We start from the raw sequence: 26,623 nt of genomic DNA, 5'->3' as shown, positions 1-26,623 counted from the left end.
TATTCCCCCACACCAGCTGAATAGAACCTTGAACAGCAGAGCTCATCTAAATATGAACTCCAAGAGTCCTTCATAACTTTATTGGGCTAAGCTTTGTCAGGAGGGGAGAGAGACTAAGGGGTCTCCAGACAGGCACAGACAGTCTCGGTAATCAGTTTACACCTTGTAACAATTAAGGCTTTTGGTAAGGAGCTCATCTTCTCAGGTGGCACGGCCTGCCAGTCTCCTGAAATAGCTGCTGTGTTGCATTTTTCTGTTGACTGCCTACATGTGTAGTTATTCACTGAAATTAGTTGTTAGGAATCTGATCATTTATTCTGAGCCACTAGGCTCAGAAAACTTCATGTTTGCATCACAGACAGTCCCCTTTTGGGGATTCAAGGTCCAAAAAATCCTACTTTTTCAAAACTTAAAGGGACATAATTATTTTTAGAAGGATTCTTTAATTCTGTGATATTGAATAATAATTTAAGTTTCTTTTATAAACATCTTGTAATAGGTTTTTTTCCCCCTTAATCTTTATAGAAAACGTGCCAGAGGAATTTCGAGAACCATTTTATACGGATCAGTATGACCAGGAACACATCAAACCACCCGTTGTGAACTTGCTCCTGTCGGCTGAACTGTACTGTCGTGCTGGGAGTCTCATTCTCAAGAGCGACGCGGCGAAACCGCTTTTGGGCCACGATGCTGTAATCCAGGCTTTAGCACAGAAAGGCCTTTATGTCACTGACCAGGAAAAACTGGTGACTGAACGAGATCTCCACAAGAAACCCATACAGATGGTGAGTCTTTCTATACCCAAGGTTATTTTATGAATTGTACTATAAAAAAAGAAGGCAGTGTTTTGAAATTTGATTATTTTCTTTGTCTAGTATTTAGTAACCATCTCATGTAAATCTCGTTTCTATGTAAAGATTTTAACAAACTATTTTGGAATATTCGGTGGTATCTATATGATGAGTTATATGGTGTTCATTTATTTTTACTTTCTTAGTTTCCTTCCTTTTTCCTTTTCTTTTTGGCAGGGGTTAGGGTGGACAGTTCCAGGGCTTGAATTTGATGCGTTGTGTTCGCCCATCTTTCATGCTCACAGCCGGCCCTCTACCACTTGAGCCATGCCATGGACTTTGGTGGAGGCTTCTGCCTCCATTGGCCTCAAGCTGGGATCCTTCAGATTTATGCTCCCTGAGTAGCAAGGATTATAGGCATGAGCTGTTAGTGCCCAGCCAACTGTTTTGATGTCATTTTATTTAATTTAAAATTTTCTTCTATCATAGAGATTAACTAGCAGAGATGAAAAAGGCATGCTTGACTTTATTTTCATTAGGGAAAAGCTGTGATTTATGTGTTTTATGTGCTAGAATAATCTCTTTGTAAATTTCTTCATATCAGATAGTTTATTCATCAACCATTACTCATTTGTTTGTTTGTTTGTGCTTGTATTGAGGCTTGAACTCAGGGCTTCTTGCTCTCACTCAACTTTTTTCACTCAAGGTTGGTACATTACAACTTGATTGATTGGTTGGTTGTTGGCCAGGGCACTATCTCTGAGCTTTTTTGTGCAAGCCTAACACTCTACCATTTTGAGCCACGGCACCACTGCTGATGGTTTTCCAGTGGTTAACTGGGGGTAAGAGTCTCATGGACTTTCCTGCCCAGGCTGGCCTTGAGCAGCAGTCCTCAGATCTCAGCCTCCTGAGTATCTAGGATTACAGGCGTAAGCCACCTTCACCTGGCTTTACAACTTGATTTTAATTGGAGATAATAGTCTCAAAGATTTGTCTACCTGGTCTGGATCCAAATGGGGCTGGTTTGGAACCATCATCCTCAGATCTCAACCTCCAAAGACCTACGTTTATAGGCATGAGCCACTGGCACTGGCATTAGCTCATTCTTATAAAAAAACACACATAGACTTCTAAGTTTGTCTGGGATAAGCATGCAGGACCTATGTCATAGATAGTCTCTGAAGACTGAAACCCACTGCTTTTCACCGCTTTAGCTAAGTTTAACAAAATGCAAGAACCATCAAAAATGCTATTATATTATGAAATGATAAAATTTAAGAAGGATGACAAAAATGAGTTTCCCAAGTCGTGGTAGTAGATGTGGTAATGACCTACTTTGCTTCCTGCCTATTTTCTTTATTTTGAAAACCTGTGTTCTGGGTTGGAGATCTTTGTGATTTACTGGTTGAGTTCTTGCCTAGCGAGCACAGGGCTCTGGGTTTGGTACCCAATGCTGAAAAAACAAAAATAAGTAAATAAAGGGTAAATCCTTATTTTAAGATTTCGAGGATATGAAGAATGATGTCTTGAGTAGTTTATAGATTTATAGTGGAATTGTTAAGGATAACTGATAAGTTTGGTCTGTTATCTGAAATGGTATTCTCAACTTTTCATTGATAGCTCCAGTTTCACCTGTGGTTAGGTTATCCTGTGACTTTGGCACTTGTGTACGTATACTACCTATCAGTTTCCAGCACCAGGAGCAAGTTGAATGTTAACCTCTGTGTCCCTATCAGTGTGTCACATTCCGCTCCTGCACAGCCTAGCTCTATTTGTTGGACTCTCCTGCCATTTACTTCCACATCCATCTTTTCAAGGCTGAGTGCATAGTTACAAAGCACATTGATAACTTTGTGGTCAGGGTTTGCTCCTTCCGATGCAGACAGATAATACATCGGATAACCCAGATGTCCTTAAAAGTAGGTTATCTATTTTAGAACCTCATTAATAAGAATTAAATAAATTTAATATGTTTCTTGCATTTTTCCTAGTGTAAGATATTGTGTGTGTGTGAACACAGTTATGAAGGTTTTTGGAAAATTAATTTTAAAGTAACAGTTTGGTAGATAGCTAATTGCATTAATTAGATATTACTCACACTATTGATGCTACTTATAACTTTGAATTCATTTATGTGATATTTATAGAATTAATCTAAATGGTCCAGAATTTTTGTTTTTCTGTGTCTGCCTTCAATTTAAGGGTTGTTACAACTTGACAACTTCATTACTTACTGTATCAATTTAACCTTGTGTTAAGTCACATATGCTGGCATATTTTAATTGTATACTTTCAGTTTTTGTCCCAGTTTAAAAATCCAATTACTGGGGTTGGGAATGTGGCTTAGTGGTAAAGTGCTTGCTTAGCATGCATGAAGCACTAGGTTTGATTCCTTAGTACCACATAAACAGAAAAAGCCGGAAGTGGCACTGTGGCTCAAGTGGTAGAGTGCTAACCTTGAGCAAAAAAGAAGCTCAGGGACAGTATCTAGGTCTTGTTCAAGCCCAGTACTGCCCTTCCCCCACCAAAAATCTAATTACCGTGATGTTTTGATTAATAATACACTAATATTCCTTCTTACTCAAAATGTACGGGAGAAAATTTGTCAGACTACTAGTAAAGTCTTGTTTCTTAAGAAACACTTTTTTTTTTAAAAAAATAAAAAGAGTTTGTCATGCTTTATGGAACCAAATGATAGTGTTTTTTGTTTGTTTTCGTGGTACTGACTGAGATTTGAACTCGAAGCCCAAAACTTACTTAGGCTGGTGTGTGTACCACTAAGCCACACCTCCACACAAGTTTTGTTTTTTTTTTAAACTGGTTTTTTTTTAGAGAAGGCCTTATTTTCTCCCCTATGCACTGGTTGTTTTTTTTTTTTTTTTTGTCAGTCATGGGGCTTGAACTCTGGGCCTGGGCGCTGTCCCTCAGCTCTTCAGCTCAAGGCGAGCGCTCTACCACTTGAGCTACAGCGCCACTTCCGGTTTTCTGGTGGTTTATTGGAGATAGGAGTCTCACGGTCTCTCCTGCCCAGGCTGGCTTTGAACCGTGATCCTCAGATCTCAGCCTCCTGAGTAGCTAGGATTACAGGCGTGAGCCACCAGCGCCCGGCTTATGCACTGGTTTTTAGACAAAATACAAATCAAACTATGAACTTTGGTTTCTTCTGGGAAATGAGATTAAAAGGAGGTTACAAGAGGTGGGTACCAGTAGTTTATGCCTATCATCTTAGCTACTTTGGAGGCTGAGACCCAGAGGATTAGCTGGGGCAAAAAGGTCCTGAAGACTCCATTTCTAATTAACCAGCTGATCACTGGTAGACATTTATGCTTGAGTGGTAACACGCCTAAAAATCTGGTGAGGAAGAAGAATGGGAGAAACGCCATCTAATAGCATGAAATACATGCTCTAAATTTAAGTTTAAGCACTAGGTGTGGGAACCTAGAGTGGACGTGTGATAGTCTCTGCTACCAGGGGAAGGCATCACATGGGAACTGACTATTGGGGTTTCAGTGGGTGGGGAAAGGGGTGGGCGGTGACTGGTGACTGGACTGAGATGTGAAAGCATGTTACTGACTACATGGAAGAGGCTAGGTTGTGACCAGACTGAGTTGCAGCTAAGCGTTTCTCCCTTTTTTGTGGATTACAGGATCATGGAGTAAGTTGTTCCATTATTCTCTGTGTTCATTTTCCCTCTCCTCACTCCATTATCATTGTATTGTTGATCTACCCCCCCCCCCCACCTGTATTAAACGTTCTCAAAGCACTTCGTGAATTGGTTTCCTGTCAGGTTAGAATAAACTATCACTGTCCTATTAATTCGTAGAGCTTGTGATCTGCAGTTATCTAGTAGCTGTATGTAGTTTACGTGGGGCCAGGCAGTGCACACATGTATACGCTACACTGTGTCAGGTGCTTAACTCTGACAGCAGCTCTGGGAGTGTGGTCCCTGTTCTCTGGGGGAACAAGCTGAGGCTCTGAGAACCAAGGGAGAACACAGAGCATGCACCATGTGGAGAAGGCAGGGTCTACCTGCGCATCCTCTCTTCTTAATCAGAATGATAGTTCTGCCTTTGTCTAGGGGGTAAGTAGACAGGAAGTGGTGCGATGGAAGGAATAGAAACCATGCGCTCTATACACTCATCTGCCTGATGTTGGTTTGCAGTCAGCCATTTGCCAAGCTTCTCTTCAGAGTAGTTTACTGGGTCTGTTCCTGTTTTAAAGGTTATTTTGATTTCATGTACCCTCAAAGTAACTGTAGTTGTTAAGTAGGGTATCTCGATAGAGGGTGAACAGAATCGGTAAGTCAGGGTGCACTTGGGTTTCACGGTGCATAAGAATGTTCAAGGCATCCATGTTCATTGCAGCACTTTTCACAATAGCTAAGATATGGAGTGGATCCAAAAAAATGTGGTACCTATATATAATGGAATTTTACATGGCCATTAGAAAGAATACAATAATGTCATTTGCAGGGAAATGGATGGAAACTGAACAAATCATGCTAAGTGAGGTAAGCCAAGACCAGTGCTGCTTCTCCTGTTACGCAGAAGTTAGATCTGAAATGCACTGGGATAGGACAAATTACACAGAATTCTAGAAACTCACATACTGTGAGACCAACAGAGGATAGTCTTAGGAGAGAATCACAAAAGTGCAATACCCAAGCACCTCTTCAGATGTATGTAGAAAGGAACTCCAAAGATATGGAAATAAAGGGCTTTTTTCTAATTTGTTGTTTCATTTCCTGATGGCTCTGTGTTCTTTACCTTACACTAGGTGTGTACACATGCACATGTTGGGGGAGGGGAGGGAGGGCATAGAATCAGAGGAAAAACAGTGAAAATGTGCAGCAGTGGTGCACAGTGGCAGCACAGGCCATTGAGGAAAGTGAATGATGCAATTTCTCAGTGGAGAGGGGAAGGAGGGAATAGGTAAGAATGAGGGAAAGATGATGCTCTGCAGTAGAAAAATGTACTTATTACCTGATGTATTAAAGGTAACCCTGCTGTATATCACCTTTCAAACAACAAAAAAGTAATTTAGGAAAAAAAAGAATATGCAAGGTAATCCAGTAAATTTTCACTGATTTTGCTGGATATGTGAGAAGTATTGAGAACAGAGAAGCTGATCTCAGGAACAACATGGCATCTCCTTTTCTTTCTTGCCCCTTCCCCTTCCTGTTCCTTTTCCTCTTTCCTTTGCCTTCCCACACTGGAGTGGTCGCTGCCTCACAGATACCTGTACTGGAGTTAAAGCTTATGCATTGTATGGGCCTTGCCTGTAGCTAGGATGGCAACCCGTTGGAAAGACTGACCCCTTTCAGGGAGCCTGGCCCTGTTCCTTGCTGCTTTTCTTCTGCTGGGTTTGTCTCTCGGTGGCTCCATTTCTGTGCCTCTTGAGCTAGAGTTTCAGCTCTTCCCTGGCTTCTTCTCTTGTGTTCTCAGTAAACCCCGTTGTTGCTTAAATTACAGACCTGATGTAGCAGAGTTGATTCTTCTACTTGCCATTTAATGGACTGTAGCTAAACATTGAATAAAGGAAAAGCCACCCCATTAATGTTCTCTCCTATTTGAGGACAGACTTACCTACAAAAGTATGGTTTTAGCACAGTTAGAGACCCTAATATTTTGCAATTCTTTTGACTGTGACTCAGGAATACATTTTACCACCGGACCCACAGTTACTTTACTTGGTTACCCATGTAATACAGAAACAAAAAAAGTATTTATCAATATAACTTGATAGTTTTTCCATTAGGAAAAATACGATTGTAATCAACTAAACTGAATGTAATCAACTAAGCCCACATTTAAGAAATCTTAAATGATTTATTTTAGAGAACAAAGTGGTAAAAGGACAGTGTTGATACTAGAAACTACCATACCTATATTTTATTTTAAAAATACTTCTTTACAAATTACAAACAGCTTTGATCTGTTTGAAAAGAATCTTTGAAACTAAAGATCATTTGTGGATTTGTTTCCTTGACTCATCTAATCTATGGCTTAAAGCTAGATTAAACTTCCTGAAATAGCACTCTTGATTATACTCTTTTATTTCCCAATTTAGAAGCTTAATTATTTTATTTGATATGAAATGCACTATATGCTGTGGTTTCATATACATGCTCTTTAATTTACCCCATTTGAGAGCTAGCTAATAAGTATGAAGAAAGTTAGTGTAGATTTTATCCATGAAATAGCTAATTCACTTTTGAGTAATGAAAATTTTGTATTCTTTTAGTAACTTTATGTTCAAAGGGAACATTGAAAGTAGCAAGAGCTACATTTAGGAAGTTACCTAACACTTCACACCTGCTGGCTATAATTTATTTCTCCCCACTTATCAGATAGGATTGAGACTTGGTGTTGTTGATCAACCCTAGTTTTTTGTTTTTTTTGTCAGCTATGGGGCTTGAACTCAGGGCCTTGGTACTGTCCCTTAGCTTTTTTGCTCAAGGCTAGTGCTCAGCTACTTTGAGCACTGTTCCATTTCCTATTTTCTGGTGGATAATTGGATATAAGAGGCTCATAGACTTTCTTGCCTGGGCTGCCTTTGAACTGTGATCCTTAGATCTCAGCCTCCTGAGTTAGTTGCAAGGATTATAGGCATGAGCCGCCAGTGCTCAGCCAGCCTTAGTTTTTGATAATTATTGAACCTAAATTCAGTATATATTAACCTGACAGTGTGAATTGTATGCATGTACTGAAACATATACCCTAATAATAGGTATAAATTTTATGATTTTATATATCAGTTAAAAAATAAAACAACTTTAAATATTGACAAACTTGCCAGGTGCCAGTGGCTCACACCTGTAATCCTAGGTACTCAGGAGGCTGAGATCTGGGGATCACAGTTTGAAGCCAGCCCAGGCAGGAAGGTCCATGAGACATTTTCACCAATTAGCCTCCAAAAAAGCTGGAAGTGGAGCTGTGGCTCAAGTGGTAGAGTGCTTAGCTTTAAGCTAGCAGTACAGACAGAGCCTGGCCTCTGAGATCAAGCCCCAGTACTGGCATCAAAAAAAAAAAAAAAAGGCAACCTTTAAAAAAAAAAAAGTTTACATAAGTAGGACTGTTAGTTTTCCCAAAAGAGAAAAAGACTATCTTTACACTTACTGTAGACTACTAACTTACTTTATTCTGAAGTAACCGTGTTCTCCCAAAGAAATGTTATAAAACAAAAACAAGCAAAAACTTAAGATACATGCACACACACACACACACACACACACACACACACACACACGGAGCACAGATTGATACAGGTTTGCAATGTTTGGTATAAAAGTAGAATGTTGTTAACTTGTAGAAGAACAGTGCAGTGCTGTAGAACAGTGGATGGTCATAGCAGTGGTCGTAGCCAGGGGCACTGTAAGCAGAGCGATTCCCGACCCACACCCACCCTGACCCATTCTTGCAGTCTGTAGATGATAGCAGTTCATTAATAATAAAATAGATGAGCAGTTTTAAGAAGCAACTTTTGAAAACTGTTGTATTTAGATGCTTGCCCAGAGAGAAGATCTTTACATAACTGGGGGAAAAGGTCTTCGCAGTGCTCAGATTCCTTCTGAGCCTGTACTGTTGAGTGTCTGCCTGGAATGCTACAATGGGCTGTGTTACAACGTTGGCTGAGTTACAGAGCTGACCTAGGACCAATCTTTTCCGGAAGTTCTTTTGGTGTGCTTATAGAGATGTGAGGATACTGATTACTGTTTCCCTGAAGAGGAGAAAAAAAAGTTAGTATTTGCTAAACAAGCAAGTAAACAAAATTTTAAAAAGATAGCTTAAGAGAGCAGTGGCAACCATGCAGAAACGAAACCAGCATCGTGTGGCATGAGCTGAGGAATTGTGTGCCAGTCCGTTAGCGTGGGTCATGCAGCCTTTATGGAAGAATGTATCCGAGCAGAGCTCTCCAACACCGAAAGGAGCCAGGTAGGTTTTTCAGAGACGGGAGAGAAACACAGCTGGCAGAACAAGGACCAAGGTCCCAATATATAAATAAATAAGAAAGAAAATTTATGTTGACAAAGGTCCTATGAAGAATTTCTTGAAGGGGCTAGGTACCAGTGGCTCATGCCTATAATCCTAGCTACTCAGAGGTTGAGATCTGAGGATCGGGGTTCAAAGCCAGCCCAGGCAGGAAAGTCCGTGAGACTCTTATCTCCAATAAACCACCCAGAAAACCGGAAGTGGCGCAGTGGTTCAAGTGGTAGAGCACTAGCCTTGAGCTAAAGAGCTGAGGGACAGTGCCCAGGCCCAGAGTTCAAACCCCATGACCGACAGAAGAAAAAAAAAAAAGAATTTATTGAAAGGGACATTTGAAGTTTCAGAGCCACATTCCTGTGTAATTTGTATGATATGCAGTACTTACTCATTCAGTAAGTATTTGTCCAAAATAACTATGGCTCTAGGCAATGAGACCCAGTAATGAAAAAACAGAACAAGTCCCTACTTTGATGAAACTGTAATTTTGGTAGCAAAGATAACCAGTGGACAATTAATCCAATGATGACAATTTCAGAATGGTAAATGCCATGCAGAGAATAGCTTAGGAGGGGCTCTACGTTGTAGAGCATGCTATTTTCATGGGTGGTGGTCAGGGAAGGCCTGTCTAGAGAACTGGCATTTAAACCATGACCTAAAAATACCAGAGAAACTGGCCTGTGGTGATCTAGGGAAAAGAAAACAGCAAGCTTCATGATGGGGGGGGGGGGGGAGGGGACGAGGGGGATAGGGCGCGGATTTGGGATGTGTTGAGGCCTAGAAGGCCATTAGGGTGCAGAACACCGCTGTCCGGAAGTGATGTCACTGCCGGAATGATGCGAGAACTGGCTACAGGAAAGACTGCAGCCAGAGTCAGCAGATCCCTGAGCTGTACAAAGTCATTGGAGGATTGATCTTTAAGTGTGATCTGATTTGCCTTTTGTGAAGTTCCTTCAGGTTGCTTTGAACAGGATATGGTGAGGCTGCTGCGGTGTCAGGAATTGTGTCCCCAGCTTGGGCTTGTAAGGTTCAAAAGTCTTTGAGATAATCGGGTAAGCAGTTGGATGAGCCTGAAGTATAGAAGTCCTATGTAGATTTACGTTTGAGAGTCATCAGGTTGCTCAGTAACATTCTATTTGTTCTTTGACCTCACCTTCAAGGCTGCTTTGTAGATAAATAATGTGAGGGAAAAGTCTGAGTTTTAGTGTTAGTGAGGGTTTGATTCTACCCCCTGATGTGGAAATCTGGTAAGCTTAGTACTGAACCAAGTAAAAGGACTCCTTTTGTTCATAGCTAGATTGCCTAGACTCAAGTAGTCATAAGATGTCCTTTATTTTCTTGTAACAACGAGACATGAAAATAATGAACTGTTGCAAGGGAGTCAGTGACTGTCCTGACTATTCAGAGGAAAAACAGTCTCTGAGGGGAGGAGGGGCAGGCAGACAGAGAAATAGTTTAACAGTCCTAACAACAATAAGACATTATGATACATTAAAGAGTGGTCTCATAGATTTTTTTCATAGTTTTGAAACAAAAATGGGAAGTTCTATCTTTAAATAAAATTCTGTTAATTTTTATTGATTTGTCTGATTTATACATGTAGCTACACATTTTAAACTGCATTCCAGTTAACTTGGGGGAGTGAAATTGATTTAGATAAGATTTTAATGGATGAGGTAGACAGGTATAGAAATACTTTGGTATTTTGACATTTTTTCACATGCGTAATAAAACACATTGGTACCACTTATTTATAATAAGATTTTCCTTCCCAGTTTTATCTGACTTATAACATTAGTTTTTTTTTTTTGTTACTAAAGAATATAATAAGGCCAGGCACCAGTGGCTTACACCTGTAATCCTAGCTACTCAGGGGGCTGAGATCTTAGGATTGCGGTTCAAAGCCAGCCCGGGCAGGAAAGTTCGTAAGACTCTTTTCTCCAATAAACCACCAGAAAACAGGAAGTGGCGTTGTGGCTCAAGTGGTAGAGCGTGCGAGGGACAGCGCCCAGGCCCAGAATTCAAGCCCCATTACTGACAAAAAATAAGTAAATAAATAAAAATAAATATATATATGATAAGGTTACTGGAAGGCTAGAAAATACAAGAAAAATGTATTTATTTCAGATTTATTTATTGCTGGTATATGCTAGGGACAAAGTCTTGTTACCTGGGCCTCAAACTTTCTGTCTACCTGCTTTAGCCTCCAAAGTACTAGGATCACATTGACACACGTGACATCCTGCCAACTGGGCACTAAGTCTTTGCTTTGTTAAATAGTAATAGTATCAATAAATAATACCATTATTTGTCAAAATGTTACTGTTTACAGTGAGAATGTAGGCTTAAATAATGTCAGTAGCTAATGGTTTATTGCCAATTAGTGTCTTAAAGTATTTATATATAATGTGGCCCACAAAAATTGGAGATTACAGGGGGCTAAGAAGGTGGCTCAGTGGTAGAGTGTTTGCCTTGTATGCATGAGGCCTTGGGTTCAATTCCTCACCACCACATACGCAGAAAAGCCAGAAGTGGCACTGTGGCTCAAGTGGTAGAGTGTTAGCCTTGAACTGAAGAGCTGAGGGACAGCCCCAGGCCCAGAGTTCAAGTCCCAGGACAGACAAAAAAAAAAAAATTGGGGTTTTTATTGTTTTGTTTTGAGAAAAGAAGCTATGTACCTATTTCTTCCCAGGTAGTTAAATTGGTTCTGACTAGTTTTTATTTTGGAAATTGCATGCTGCCAACATAAAGAACTCCTCACATTATTTCTCTTGTAACGATGCTCTTCATTTCCTGCCCTGCCATGGAACTGTGCTTTCTTCTTTTTTCCCCCTTATGAAATACTGTAAGCTGTCTTTTTGTAAAGAAATAGGCAAAAATTCATTTATTTCAAGGCTGTCTTTCAGACCGCAAGTTTCTAGCTCACTCAAATTATACTTTACTCTGTAGCCATCAGTATAGCCCTCTCTTTCAGAAACTTCATTTGTTGGGTGAATAAAACTTAAAGCTTCATAATTTTTTTCCTGGGAAGAAAAGGATACCCCCCCCCCTTTTTTTTTTTTTTCGTTGGTCATGGGGCTTGAATTCTGGGTCTGGGCACCGTCCCTCAGCCATTCAGCTCAAGGCGAGCGCTCTACCGCTTGAGCCACAGCGCCACTTTTGGTTTTCTAGTGTTTTATTGGAGATAAGAGTCTCATGGACTTTCCTGCCTGGGCTGGCTTTGAACGGTGATCCTCAGATCTCAGCCTCTTGAGTAGCTAGGATTATAGGTGTGAGCCACCGGCGCCCAGCAATGATACCCTTCTTGCCAGTATGTGTGTCACTGTTTTCTCCAGAAGAAAAGCTGGTTGTTACCTGATAAGTTGCACTGTGAATGATGGTCTAAGGTCTTAAGGGGAGGAAGTACCAGAGATGCACAGGATGACAGTGGGAGGCTGGGTGGAGGTTATTTTGTCATAGTTTGGGCAGCTTCAGTTTGGGCTGCTTGCATGTTTCTGTTCTGTGGTGAGAAGAGTGTGGTGGAGTAGAGCTGTTTAGCTGGCAGCCACCAAGAAGCAGAGCAGAACCAATCAATTTTGTCAATTGGTTGGAATTGGTACTGGTAATGTGTTATCATTGGAAAGATTAAAAAAGGATATAACAATCTTTATGATCCTTTTACATATTTTTTCAGCTTTTAACTAATAGAATGAAGATTTGACAGTTTCATGAAGCAGGCATTAAACTGTCTTGGGAGTTATATCACTAGGCTACGTTTTCATTTAATTTGGTGGCAAAAAGAGTACAACCTTTACGGGCGCCTTGCATCTGTTCTCTCCCACTGGTTCATCTATTCAGACTCCTTTCCTAGTGAGTGAGGTGACTTCCACCTTACGCCTTTACTTTTCCTCATGGCTGTGGGCTCTGGCCAGCATCTACTGAGGGAGGCTGGATTCTTAGTTCCTCCTCTTTGGCTGTTAGTTAATCAGGGCATTGCCTGCCAGCATTAGTCAGTGGTTAAAAGGAAATGGGTGACTTCTGTATACTTGGTAGATGGGAGGAGAGCTGTACTACTTCTCATTATGCTTCTTGAGTATCTGCCCCGGCCGTGTTCAACACTTGTGAACTGTCCTGCTGTTACTTGGCTGCAAATTTTCTCTGTACTTTACAAAAACCTAGCGTTACCATGGGAACTATCATTATCTTCCTTTTTTTTTTCCTTTTTAATACATAGGACTTGGGAAATGAAGTCTGACTGGAAAAAAAATTTCTTGTGGCTGGAAGAAAATTAGGGAACAGCCATGATCGTGTCACAGGGTTGTGGTTGAGTTTCTTTGTTTTCGGATAAGCTAGTGCTGTCCGGCACATTTTTTCATATACATCCAGCTGAAGGAAATTTGCTGACAAACTTCCTTTCAGGCAAAATTTTTGAGTGTTAGAAAAATATTTCAGTGTATTTTGGATAGCTAGTTTTAGATCTTTTGAGATTTAAAGCATAATTTTTGCCCAGATTCAAATATGCCTGAAAAACTTCCAAATCTGGAAGCTATAAAACACACATACTTGGAAGTACAGCATAGATAACTGGTTAAAATACAGTAGTAATGTTATCTTGGTTAGCAAATGAGAGACAATAACTATCACTTTACAGTGTTGGTACAAGTTAGCAGCCATTAATTATGTTGAGTGGTGGCGGGTAAGCCTGAGCTGTCCGTACAAGCTCATAAAACAAAACGTGCCCAAGTTCCTAGGAGGACGTGCTAGGAAAATACCTTTTGCACTTATGTCTTCATTGTTGTATATAATTGTCTACTTCAGTGGATTTTTCAAAAAGCCTGTCTTTCGTGGGTTTTGGTGGTCCCTGTGTTATGTTTTTTCCTGTTAACATGTCTTTGGTGACTCATGGACAACTCCATTAATCCTTAAGGTATTGATATGACACTTGTTTTGGAGAATACTTTAAATAATTGCAATGACTTTTTAGATTATCCTTAGCCTAGCTGTGTGCCAATGGCTCACGCCTGTCATCCTAGCTACTCAGGAAGCTGAGAGCTGAGCATCATGGTTTGAAAGCAGCCTGGGTAGAAACAGTACCCATGACTCTTATCTCCAATTAACAACTCAAAAACTGGAAGTGGTCCTGTGACTCAAAGTGGTATAGTGCTAGCCTTGAGCAAAAGAGCTCAGGGACAGTGTCCAAGACCTGAGTTCAAGCCACATGGCTGACAAAAAAAAAAAAAAAAAAGATTTTATTTATTATGTGATAAACTGTTCTGCAGGCTGATCTCATAGCCAGATTGTGGCTGTGTAATGCCTTCAGTAATATAAGAACATTGTAAATTTTATACCACTTGGGAAATTTTTAGAGCACTTTGATAGATGTTTCACTTAATACCTATGTGTTAAGAAATTCTTAGACCACATTAAAAAATTACTTTCAATTGACACAGTAATTGCATGGGATACTGTGTGACATTTCAGTACATATATACAGGGTAATTGGTATCTATGGCCTCTCCACTGCCTATCATTTATTTGTGTTGGAAATATTCCAGATCCTCTCTACAAGCTATTTTGAAACATTCATTTGATGGTTATCAATCATAGTTACCCTGTTGTGCATTAGAAGTGTTCCTGCTATCCAGTTGCTTGTTAACTCTGTTCTAAGAACATCTGCTACTCTCCCACATTCTTCCCAGGCCTTGGTAACTGTTCATCTGTACTCTCTGTTGGAATGAGCCTTGTAGCTTCCACGGTGGAGAACATGCAGTATTTGTCTCTCTGTCCCTAATTTGTTTCACTTCACATAAAGGTCTCCAGTACCATCTACACTGCTGCGAAAGACAAGCATTTCCTTCTTTCCCATGGCTGAACAATATCCCATTGTGTGTCTGTGCCACACTTTCTTTGTCCATCCATCTGACAGTGGACACCTAGGTTGGTTGGTTCCTTATCTTAGCAGTGCAAACAGTGCTGCATTAAGTTCTGTGCAGATAGCTTCTCCACATGCAATGATGCTCCCACATGGAATAGATGGAGATGAAGCCTTGAAAAATCCATTGACTTCCTGCCATCAGAGCTTTTAAAAAATTGACCTTATGAAAAATTTACCTAAAATTTACCTAAAATATAGCCATGTGAAGTAGTTTGATGAGTTTGGGGCTTTAGGGTCTTGCTAAATACATAGGGCCCTGGTTTGATCTCCAGCACCACCAAAATCTTTTAAATTAAATAAACTACTAATTCATGTAAATACCACTGCCATCAAGATATATAGAGAACATTATTACACCCAGAAACTCTTCTGCAATCAGTCATCTTCCCCACCCCCAGACACTCAGCAATCTCATTTCTATCAATGCAGATGAGTTTGCTTGTTCTACAATTGTGTATAGGTGAAAATACAGCGTATGAGCTCTTTTTTTTACTTGATTCTTTTGCTCATATATTTGATTCATCCATGTCCTTTTTATTTCTCAGTACTATTCTGTGAATAGCACAATTTGTTTATCCATTTACCCATTGATGGACGTTAATGTGTCCAGCTTTTTTGTTGTTATTGTTTGTTTTTTGAACTCACAGTCTCACATTCACTTGGCACTCAGTTTTTGCTCATGGTTAGGGCTCTACCACTTGAGCCATACCTCTAGTACTGGCTTTTTGCTGGTTAATTGGAAATACAAGTCTTAAGCATTTGTCTGTGTAGGCTGGCTTTGAAACTGATCATCAGATCTTAACTTCCCGAGTAATAGCTAGTACTCTAGCACTTGAACCACAGCTCTACTGTACTTCTGGCTTTTTTTTCCCCGGAGAAAGGCTAATTGGAGATGAGAGTCTCATGGGCTTTTTTTCTTTTTTTTTTTAACCCCAGCTGGCTTTGAAGGATGATCCTCAGATCTCAGCCTCCTGAGTAGCTAGGATTACAGACATGAGCCAGCAGCATCCAGCTGTATTGTTTTTATATTCTAAAGCAGCTGTGTAGTTATGTGTACATTTTTCTGTAAAAATGTATTTTTATTTCTTTTGGGTAAATAGAACACCTGGGATTTGAATTGGCAAGTCATATGTAAGTGTTTAACTTTCAACATTTCAGAATCTTTTGAACCAGTTTTCCAGAGTGGTTTCACTTTTCATTTTACCACCAGCAATGTGGAAGAAAATTTCAATTACTTTGCACCCTAATCGACATTTTTGTTTCTAGTCTTTTGCATTGCACTGTGATGGGCTTTCACAGGGGGCTGCATCAGGCTGAGGGGTGGTTATTTCCGGTTCCCTTGTCATTTACAGAGAAAAGGGATTGACCTCTGAGAAATAACACTATGAAACTTACTGGCTTCAATTCTTATTTCTTCTGCGAATATTCCAAATGCCATGCTGAGCGGGGAGGTAGACTTTCAGAATTTTAATTATTAAAAGTTTATCACATACTTTTGCTCTAATTTTACACTGTTATTGCAAAGTGCTTTTCCTTACTGTATTTCAAGAAGAAAACTACTGAAAGTATAACCTTATCTTGTTCAGTCATATTGTTTGCTATTTATGTGCTGCTAGCTTCCTTCCTTTCCAAGGAAAATCTCACCATTTGAATAGTGGTTTGGCAAGCATAAATAGAAAGTCCTTAGTGCCAGGATCCAAATATGTACCATAAAGGAATGTGTAAAAGCATGACTTTGGTCCTTCAAACTGTTTAAGTGAAAGTAAAACTATATATAAAATTGGATTCATTAATTTTTGCTACATAACAAACCACTGTACAAACTTCATTGCTTAAAACAAGAGTATTTACTTGTTCACAAGCAATCTGAGTGGAGCTCAGCTGGGTTAGCTCTGAAGATTCCAGCTCTGCGGCTCCTCTTAATCTCATTTCTATGGCTGCAGACCTCCAGTGGGAGGCTCAGCTGAAGCTGGGAGTCAAAGATGGCTGCTCTGTCTGGCAGTTGACTAGATGTTGTCTGGAAGGCTCTGCTTCTCTTCCATGTGGCCTCTCATCCTCCAGGGAGCTTTTCACATGATGGTACAACGGGCAGCGTGAAAGTGGAAACAGCAGAAGTGGAAGCGCTTTAGATCTAGCTTGGGAAGTCACATGTCACTTTGTGAAGAAGACAAGGCTCAAGACCACCCAGATTCAAGGACCGGGGCTATTTTTAAATTGGATTTTTTTTCTTATTCTAAATTAGAGAGAGAGATCAAGTAGCAGTTCATATGAAATAGGTCTTTCACAAATTTTTTTCCCAGTCTCTAGTTTGTCTTTTATTCTTTGATAGTGTCTTTTTTTTTTTTTTTTTTTCTTGTTGGTTGTAGGGCTTCAACTCTGGGCCTGGGCTCTTCAGCTCAAAGCAAGCACTCTACCACTTGAGCCACTTCCAGTTTTCTGGTGGTTAATTGGAAATAAGAGTTTCACGGCCTTCCTGCCCAGGCTGGCTTTGAGCGGTGAGCCTCAGATCTCAGCCTCCTGAGTAGCTAAGATTACAGGTGTGAGCCATCAGCTCCCAGCTCAATAGTGTCTTCTTTTTTCTCTCTCTTTTTTTTTAAAGTGCATCCTGAGGCTTGAACTCAGGGCCTGGGAGCTATCCCTAGGAGATTCTTTTTGCTCAAGGCTAGCACTCTACCACTTGAGCCACAGTGCCACTTCTCACTTTTTCTGAGTAGTTTATTGGAGGTAAGAGTCTCATAGACTTTTCTGCCCAGGGTAGCTTTGAACCGTGATCCTCAGACCTCCACCTCATGAATAGCTAGGATTACACGCATGCACTCACCAGTGTTTAGCTTGATGGTGTCCTTTTTTGCACTGGAAAAAAATTAATGAAGCCCCACTTATCAATTCCTTGTTTCATATTTTTCTGACATATTTAAGAAGACATTGCCATCTAGACTCTGGTGGCTCAAAACCTCTAATCCTGTTTGGAAGACTCTTTATCTCCAGTTAACCAGCAAAAAAGCTAGATGTGAAGGCATGGTTCAAGTGGTAGAGAACCACCAGCTATAACTTTTTTTAAAAGCTAAGAGAAAAGGCCCTGAGTTTAAGCTTCAGTGCCAGTGCTCCAGTACTGCACACACACACACACACTGCAAACACAGGATTATTTACATTTTCTCCTATTATTATTTTTTTTTTTTCAAGAGCCCAGATTCACTTACTCTTCATTAGTGATACAGTATACTGGGGTTTATGTGCAGTGGGCAGGACAGTTGCTTCAGAATTTGGCTCTGACCAGGTCTCTGTTTTCATGGATAGATTCGTGTTTCTTTCCCCCCGGTTACTCTGGTTTTGTTCCATTTGCCACCAGGAGTCACTCTTGTTTTTGAGTTGTACACTTAGGTGTCCACATCTTCTACCCAAATAAAATTGGGTTTCACCGGGCATAAACTCGTTCAATTTTAGGAAGAGCTTATGTGCTGCCTTCGCTGCTGGAGACCTGCTCGTAGCAGCGAAACTAGCCTTGCACCACAGCCCTCTAGGCCACAATTGCCAGCAGGCTGATTACTGGGGCACACAGCTCCTCCACAGCTGGGGCTGAGCACCATCAAACCCACGTCCTCTACCCCGTCCTCTCTCCTCCTGGAACCCAGAGTCTGAAGCTTACCCATGCCTTGCTGAGGCCTCGGACAAGCCCACCTCAGTTATTTGTGTCTCCTCCTATGCTATCCTTTTATAGTTTTGAATTCTTCCTACCTTTAGGTCTGTTACCTGTTCTGATTAATCTTTGTGAGGGTGTAAGACAGATTGGTCTTCTTTCTTTCTTTTCATGTGGATGTCTTGTTGTTCCAGCACGTTGTGTTACAGAAACTGTCATTGTACTTCTGCCTTTGTTCCTCTGTCAAAGATCAGTTGTTGAAGATTCGTGTGTGGGTCTGTCTCTTGGCTCTCTGTTCTGTGAGTCTGTGCATTCTTTGGCCAGTTTCTCACTGTCCTGATTACTACAGCGTTACACCGAGTCTCCCAGTCAGGCAGTCAGTTCTCCGTTTACTGTCCTGGTTATTTGCCTTTCCATATAACTTCAGATAAATTTGGAAATATTCACAAGAGAATTTGCAAGTGCTAACTGTTAGTGGCTCATGTCTCTACTCCTAGCCATGTGGAGAGGTGGAGATCGGGAGGAGCCCAGGCAAAAAGTATGTGAGACTTCTCCCCAACTAATAGCTGGACAAGGTAGTTCATATCTACTATCCTAGCTACAAAGGAGGTCGAGATCAGTTGGATCATGGTAACAGGCTAGGCCTGTTCAAAAACTTGTGAGACCCCATCTCAACAGAGTAATTGGGCATAGTGTTGTCCACCTGTTATTCTGGCTATATTAGGAAGCATAAATAGGAGTATCAAGATCCAGGTTGGTTTGGGCAAAACACAAGACTCTGTCAAAAATAACCAGAGCAAAATGTGACAGGGATTTGGTTGAAGCAGTAGAACATCTGCTTAACAAGTGTGAAGCCCTGAGTTCAAATCCCAGTGCCACCAGAAGACATAAAATAATTCCAAGAATTTTGATTGGGATTGCATTTGATCCCAATCCAGAAAGAACTGATGTCTGACAATGCTGAGTTTTTCTGTCCATGGGTATAGCATATGCCTCTTTATTTAGTTCTTTTATTTCATTTTTCAGTGTTTTGTAGTTTCCCTCATAGATACTATGTATGTCTTCTTAGATTTATGCTGACATATTTCAGATTTAAGGGACTGTATTGGAATGTGATTGACTTACATGCTTAACTTAAAATTCTGTAACCTTGTTGTAGTCATATCAATTATAAGAGCTCTTTTTAAAATTTGTTTTACATTTTCCACATAATTATACCAATGGAGAAAGATAGCTTTATTTTTTTACCTTCCAAATCTCTATACCTTTTATTTCCTTCCTAGACTTTGCCTTATTCCTAATCTCAATGGGAACACCTCTCATTTTTTACTATTAAGTATGATGTTAATAGATCCCAGTAGGTATTCTTTATCAACTTGAGAAAGTTTCCCTCTATTTCTAGTTTCCAAAGAGTGTTTTTTTTTTAAACTCACACATAGGTATTATATTTTGTTGTGCTTTATTTCTCCATCTGCTGACATTATTCTGTGATTTTTGTTTTTAGCCTGTTGATGTCTGAGGAATTGTATTAATTGATTTTCAACTATTGGCCTGGTCTTACTTATCTAGGATAAATTCCATGTGGCCATGGTATATAATTCTTTTAATATGTTGTTAATTTAATTTGTTAACATTTGTTGAGGATTTTTGTATCTGTGTTTATAAGAGAAACTGATCTGTGTTTTTCTTTTCTAGTTATATCCTAGTCTAATTTTGACATTGGGGTTATGCCAGCTTCATAGAATGAAGTACCAAGTATTCTCTGTGCTTCAAGCCTCTGAAAGAGATCACAGAGAATTGATAAAATTTCTTCTTAAATGTCCACTGGAATTTACCATTGAGCCCACCTTTCCATTTTGGATAGTTAATCAAAAAGACGGCTTAAGCCAGGCACTTGTGGCTCATGTATAATCATGATTTACTCATGCATGTAATCCTAGTAACTCAGGAAGCTGAGATCTCTAGGCTTGAGGTTCAAGGCCAGCCTAGGCAGAAAAGTTTGTTATACTCTCTCCAAAATAACCAGCAAAAAAGCAGGACTGGGAGTATGTGTAGCTCAAGTGATAGAGTGCAAGTCTTGAAACAAGCAAGCTCGAGAGACTGAATCAAAACCCCAAGTGCCACCATCAAAACTAAAGAAAGAGATACATAAATGTATTATATATATTTGTTTAGACTTGTTAATTTTCTTTGTAAATCCTAATTCTGTTGAAAACTAAAGAAAGCAATATTCAGGTCAGATGGTGGAGCTGCAACTCCACTTCTGGCTTTTTTGGTGCTTAATCAGTCTCACAAGCTTTCTTGCCTGGGCAGGCTTCGAACCATGATCCTCAAATCTGTCTCCTGAGTAGGATTGCTGGTGTGAGCCACTGGTGCCCAGCAAGAAAGCAATCTGAATTGCTTGCTGTACCAAAAATCTATGAGTACACATTTTATGTGGGGTTTTTTTTGGGGGAGGGGGGCAGTCGTGGGCCTGGACTCTGGGCCTGGGCGCTGTCCCTCAGCTCTTCACCTCAAGGCTAGCGCTCTACCACTTGAGCCACAGTGCTTTTTTTGAGCCACTTCCAGCTTTTTTTTTTTTTTCTGCGTATGTGGTGCTGAGGAATCGAACCCAGGGCCTCATGCATGCAAGGCAAGCGCTCTACCACTGAGCCACTGTCCCAGCCCATGAGTACACATTTTATAATTGCTGTAAATATGAGCCTTCCCAAAGCAGTTTTTCAGTGTGTGACAAGACATTTAATAGACCCAACTATGTTGATTGTCTGTAGAATTTAAGCCAAGATTATTTGCATTTATACTTAGCAATTGGTATGTCAGTATTTTAACTTCCTTAGAAATGACTGAAACAGAGCTGGGAAGGTGGCTCAGTGGTAGAGTGCTTGCATTGCAAGCATGAGGCCCTGGGTTTGATTCCTCAGCACCATATAAGCAGAACAAATCAGAAGTGGTGCTGTGGCTCAAGTGGTAGAGCTCTGACTCAAACATTTTGTGAGTATACTCTAAATAACACAAAAAGGGCTGGGAATGTGGGTTAGTGGTAGAGTGCTTGCCTACCATGCATGAAACCCTGAGTTTGATTCCTCAGTACCACATAAACAGAAAAAGCCAGAAGTGGCACTGTGGCTTAAGTGGTAGAGTGCTATCCTTCAGCAAAAGAAGCTTAGGGACAGTGCCCAGGCCCTGAGTTCAAGCCCCAAGAGTGGCAAAAAAAATGCCTAACAAGTGCAAAGACCTGTGTTCAAGCCCAAATACCACAAAAACAAAAAACCTTCATATGTTCGTATACACATGTGTGTATATGATATATGCACATGATTCAATTTATATTTAATATGACATGCCAACATGATAATGCACACATACATATATGTGATTACATTTATATGAAATGTCTAGAATGGGAAAATATAAAATACACAAAGAAGATGTTACTGGTTGCTTAGAGCTAGGGGTCCAGCTAGGGAATAGGGGGGTGTGGGTATGCAAAGTTTCTTTCTGAAGTGAGAACAATATTCTAAAATTGATTGTAATGATGGTGATTATATTTGTGATGTGATTATATATTTGTGATTATTGTGATTATGATTTTTTGCGAGCCCTTTTTGCATTATTTATTTATTTATTTATTTATTTTTGTCCGTCATGGGGCTTGAACTCTGGGCCTGGTGCTGTCCCTGAGCTCTTCAGCTCAGGGCTAGTGCTCTACCATTTGAGCCTCAGCTCCACTTCCGGCTTTTTTTCTGCTTATGTGGTGCTGAGGAATTGAACCCAGGGCCTTGTGCATGCTAGGCAAGCACTCTACCAGTGAGCCACCTTCCCAGCCTCTGCATTGTTTATTTTTGAGGTAGTGTCTTGCTTTATCCTAGGGCCTGCCTTACTGAAATCCCTATAATTATGCTCCCCAATTGCTGAGAATAACAGGTGTGCAATTATTGGATTTGCAGTGATAGCTCAGTATGATTTTGATGTGTATTTTCCTGATGATTAATAATGTTGAACAGCAATTTTTGTGTGCTTATTGCTATCTACATGAATAAATGTTCATAACAGTCATAAATGGGAAAGACAGGATTGTGGAAACTTTGTAAAAGAATATTATAAATATCTTAACATAGATTCTTAATAAATATTTGAATAATGTATTAATATTGGTCTAGTTAGCTATCTTCAGTGTGTATGATGTATGTTTTCTTATTCCTAAATGTAGTTCTAATTGTTTGTTCTGTTTTATTTTCAGAGTGCGCATTTGGCCATGATAGACACCCTGATGATGGCTTACACTGTAGAGATGGTCAGCATAGAAAAAGTGATTGGGTGTGCTCAACAGTATTCAGCCTTTTTTCAAGCCACAGATCTGCCCTATGATATTGAGGATGCTGTCATGTACTGGATAAATAAGGTAGGATTATACTCAACATAAGTAAAAATGAATCTACTAACTAGAAAAAGTCATTTTTTTTTTTGTCGGTCATGGGGCTTAAACTCTGGTATTGGGCGCTGTCCCTCAGCTCTTCAGCTCAAGGCAAGCGCTGTAACCACTTGAGCTACAGCACCACTTCCCATTTTCTGAGTGGTTAACTGGAGATAAGAATCTTACACCAGACTTTCCTGCCTGGGCTGGCTTCAAACCTCAATCCTCAGATCTCAGTCTCCTAAGTAGCTAGAATTATAGGTGTGAGCCACTGGTGCCAGCGAAAAAGTGAATTTTTTTTTTTTTTGGTCCAGTCATGGGGCTTGAACTCTGGGCCTGAGCGCTGTCCCTCAGCTCTTCAGCTCAGGGCTAGCGCTCTACCACTTGAGCCACAGCACCACTTCCGGCTTTTTTCTTTTTGCTTATGTGGTGCTGAGGAATCGAACCCAGGGCCTCAGGCATGCAAGGCAAGCGCTCTACCACTGAGCTACCTTCCCAGCCCCAAAAAAGTGTATTTTTAAATTATTCATTGCCACTTGATTACTTTTGATTTAAGTCAGATTGAAAGCTGAAGTTGTGTGTTCTACTTGAATTATTTTGTTTCAGGTTCAAGACTAGACTTGAACTTGCTATACGATTCTTTACGTGTTTGGTAGGCATCCTACCACCTCAGCTGCGTTGGGTCAGTTAAGGCTTCCAGTGCATGCTTGTCTCTCCTTAAACTCAGTCTTTACCTATAAAACCCATGTAATTCTTGTGAAGTTTCAAAGTGGACCCCCTTGGTGTTCACCATGCCCCCCTCTGTTTGAGGGACGTGACTGCCTTGCCTGCCATGATAGCTTCTTTAGTCTAATTCTTTTTTGTTCCCTCAACTCCTTGGAGTATTTCTTATGCATTCATGGAGCTCAGGGAAAAAAAAAATCTGAGATTACTTTTTTACCTGCAGACTTTGTGTCTTCCCCAATTACATATCCATCCTTCTTAGGATAGTTTTCCTCAATATCCATTCCCTGTGACACTATCAGATTTCTCAAGCCAACAGAATTACAGTTTTCTGCTTACTTTCAAGTACTGTGCACTATTTGAATAGTGACAAAGGCCATATAAACATGAGTTCATTCAGTGGAGGTCCTTCAGTAGATTTTATTTATTTATTGGTCCTGGAGCTTGAATTCAGAGCCTGAACACTGTCCCTGAACTCTTTTTCTCAAAGCTAGTGCTCTATTACTTTGAGCCACAGCACCACTTCCTAGTTTTTTGATGGTTAATTGGAGATGAGTTTTTTTTAATACACACATGCACATAATATATATGTTTGATGCTTGGAACTGAACCCAGAACTTCACATACTCATACCACTAAGCTCTGTATGCAACCCGTCCTTTTTTGCCCAGAGCCACTATTTTATATTTTTTCCCGAATTTATATTTTATATTGTGTCCAGAGGTTTTGCATGATACATGCCTAATAGTTGAATACATGATATTTGTGGAATAAGCTATTATCAGAACTGGAACGCTCCCAGTTTCTTTTTATACTGCAGCTTGGATCATATCATGTCATCCTTTTACTTAAAACTTTTGGGGGCCTTACTTTGTATTTAAATAAGAAGTAACATTTATTACAATCTGGAACCATCTGATCTGACCTCTGTGCACTTCGCCATCCAAGGCTCATGGCCACCGTCTCTTTCTCATTTCTCTTACTTCATTCCAGCTGTGTGGCCTTTCTCACCCCTGGACCATTGAGCATGATGTTTCCTGCTCGTAGGCAACTCATCTCCCAACTCACCGCATGGCTTGGTGCTTCTCTGCTCCATCACCTCTCGACTTGGGTAGCACTTTTTTCCACAATCGTATTAAAGTAGGCATGTGCCAACCTTAGTTTTATGCTTTTAGCACTGTTTTTTTTTTTTCTTGCGTAGCACTTTTCAGAGTTGCTAATTACTGAATCATTTGTTTTTGTTTTCTTTTTAATCTATATTACACCCTACTTGAATAGTCTATGTGAATGGGCACTATGCCCATCTTTCTTTTTAGTTTAAGGTCTTAGATCATCAGGAGGTTTGGTTATATGATATGATGTTTAGTCAACATTTACTAAACTAGTAAGTAGTCCAAATTACAGAATAGCTAGACAGCTTTAGCACTTCAGACACTTACACAAAGATAAAGTAATTTAATAAGGAACATTGTAGAATTTTTATAGCCATAACCCAACCTGGTCAATTTTTAGATGAAGTTTTGAATCATTTGATTTAATCTCAACCTCAAGAGTATTTTTTCTGGCTCCATTTACCGGCCCCCGAGTCATTATCTGTTCTTAGTACTACTTTACCCTGCTGTCTCAAGCTTACTATGTGTTTTCTTTTTCAGACGTTTATTTTAGCTCCTTTGAATCTCACTGCCTTTTCTGCTCTTGGATAATGCATCCATGAGTCTAAAAGAAACTTACAGAAAAGGGATATGATGTGGTTGAAATAGTTTTCAGCATTTGTAGCTATAATGAATTTAAACATAAAAACCTAAAAGCTAAATCCAAGATTTTACTGGTTATTAAGTAGAGATAACACAGGAGTTATTATTTTGTGAACCTCTCATGGTTTACTCCTACCTCTTTCCAGTCTCATCCTGTAAGTCCTCTTTTTTATTTTACTGTGCTCTCCTCTTACCTTTCTTCATTCAGTTATTTAGGAACCAAGGATTTTTTGGTACCACTGGGGCTTTGCTGGTGTTTTTCATGTTCTGTCTAGACTCGCCCTTTCCTCTTCACTTATTTTGGTTAGGCTCTTTTTCTCTGGTCTCAGATTACAGTTAGTTATCTCTTAGTCTGTCCCTAACAGAACTTATTTCTCACATTTCTGGAAGCTAGGAAGTGGAAGATCAAAGTATCAGCATCTTCACAGTGAGCTCTCTGCTTCAAAGATGCTGGCTTCTTGTGTCCATGTTCACATGACGGGAAGATCAGGGCTCTTCCTTCAACCTCTCGAATGCACTGATCTCATCTGGGAGGGCAAAGCCTCAGGACATATTCCTTCTCAAAAGGCCCCTCCACCGGCTACTGTCGCACCGAGTATTTCAGTGTATGGCTTTGGAGGGGTAAACATGCAGACTGTATAGCAGAGGTCTTTATGAAACAACCTTCTTTTCTGAAGTCTCCCGGTTCCCTTCTTTCAAGGACCATTTTGGCTCTATTCTAACCAGACACACAATTGGCATTCAGTAAATGTAGTTAATGAACAATGCATTAAAATGTTGATTTGTGACTGGTTTTGTTTTGTGAATAAAATTGGGTAAAACTATTTTTTAGAAAAATCATTAAAATGATTTCCAAATTGGCAAACCAGTTACAGCTACTTAGTGGTAAACTGGAAAAGAATTTCTTTGTCCAAGGAAAAAAAGGGAATGAAAACATAGAAAGGAAAGGGAGGGAAGCAAGGAAAGACAAAAGGTGATAAACCTTCCTATATTTTGGTCCTATATTCCTTGCCTGTCACTGGTACATAGTACATACGGAGTGCTTAAATGATGTGCAGAGGTTGTAAAACTTCCTTATAAGGCGTGTACCAAATCAGAACATGTTAGTGATTTTCTCACTGTGTCAGACTGTTATAAACACCTAGAAATGCTTGATAAAATATAATTAGAAAAGTTTATAGTAAAAAGCTGACTAAGAAAATTCTACACTAAGAAAATTCTACACACACACACACACGCACGCACGCACGCACGCACACACACACACACACACACACACACACAGAGTCGGTCTTTCTCCCCACTTTGTTTCTCTTGGTGGCCAAGGGCATTAATGTCCTCTAGAAATGTCATTATAAGTTTTACTTACTGTTACCACAGTGATCTTACAATTTGAAGTCAA

General features: G+C 40.0%; 1 protein-coding gene across 2 annotated transcripts in view; it reads left to right on the top strand.

Annotated features, from left to right (window-relative positions):
• Camsap2 (calmodulin regulated spectrin associated protein family member 2) overlaps nt 1-26,623 on the top strand; it is a 74,795-nt gene that overhangs the window by 12,944 nt on the left and 35,228 nt on the right. For both annotated transcript variants that reach the window (XM_042701157.1, XM_042701158.1), the window contains exons 2-3: nt 526-785; nt 22,571-22,732. In XM_042701157.1, coding sequence (XP_042557091.1) covers nt 526-785; nt 22,571-22,732 — 422 coding nt within the window. The remainder of the gene's footprint in view (nt 1-525; nt 786-22,570; nt 22,733-26,623) is intronic.

This window comes from Dipodomys spectabilis, unplaced genomic scaffold, assembly GCF_019054845.1.
Source record: "Dipodomys spectabilis isolate Male_0828 unplaced genomic scaffold, ASM1905484v1 ptg000288l, whole genome shotgun sequence".
Taxonomy (NCBI): domain Eukaryota; kingdom Metazoa; phylum Chordata; class Mammalia; order Rodentia; family Heteromyidae; genus Dipodomys; species Dipodomys spectabilis.
This window is presented reverse-complemented; position numbering and strand designations above follow the sequence as displayed.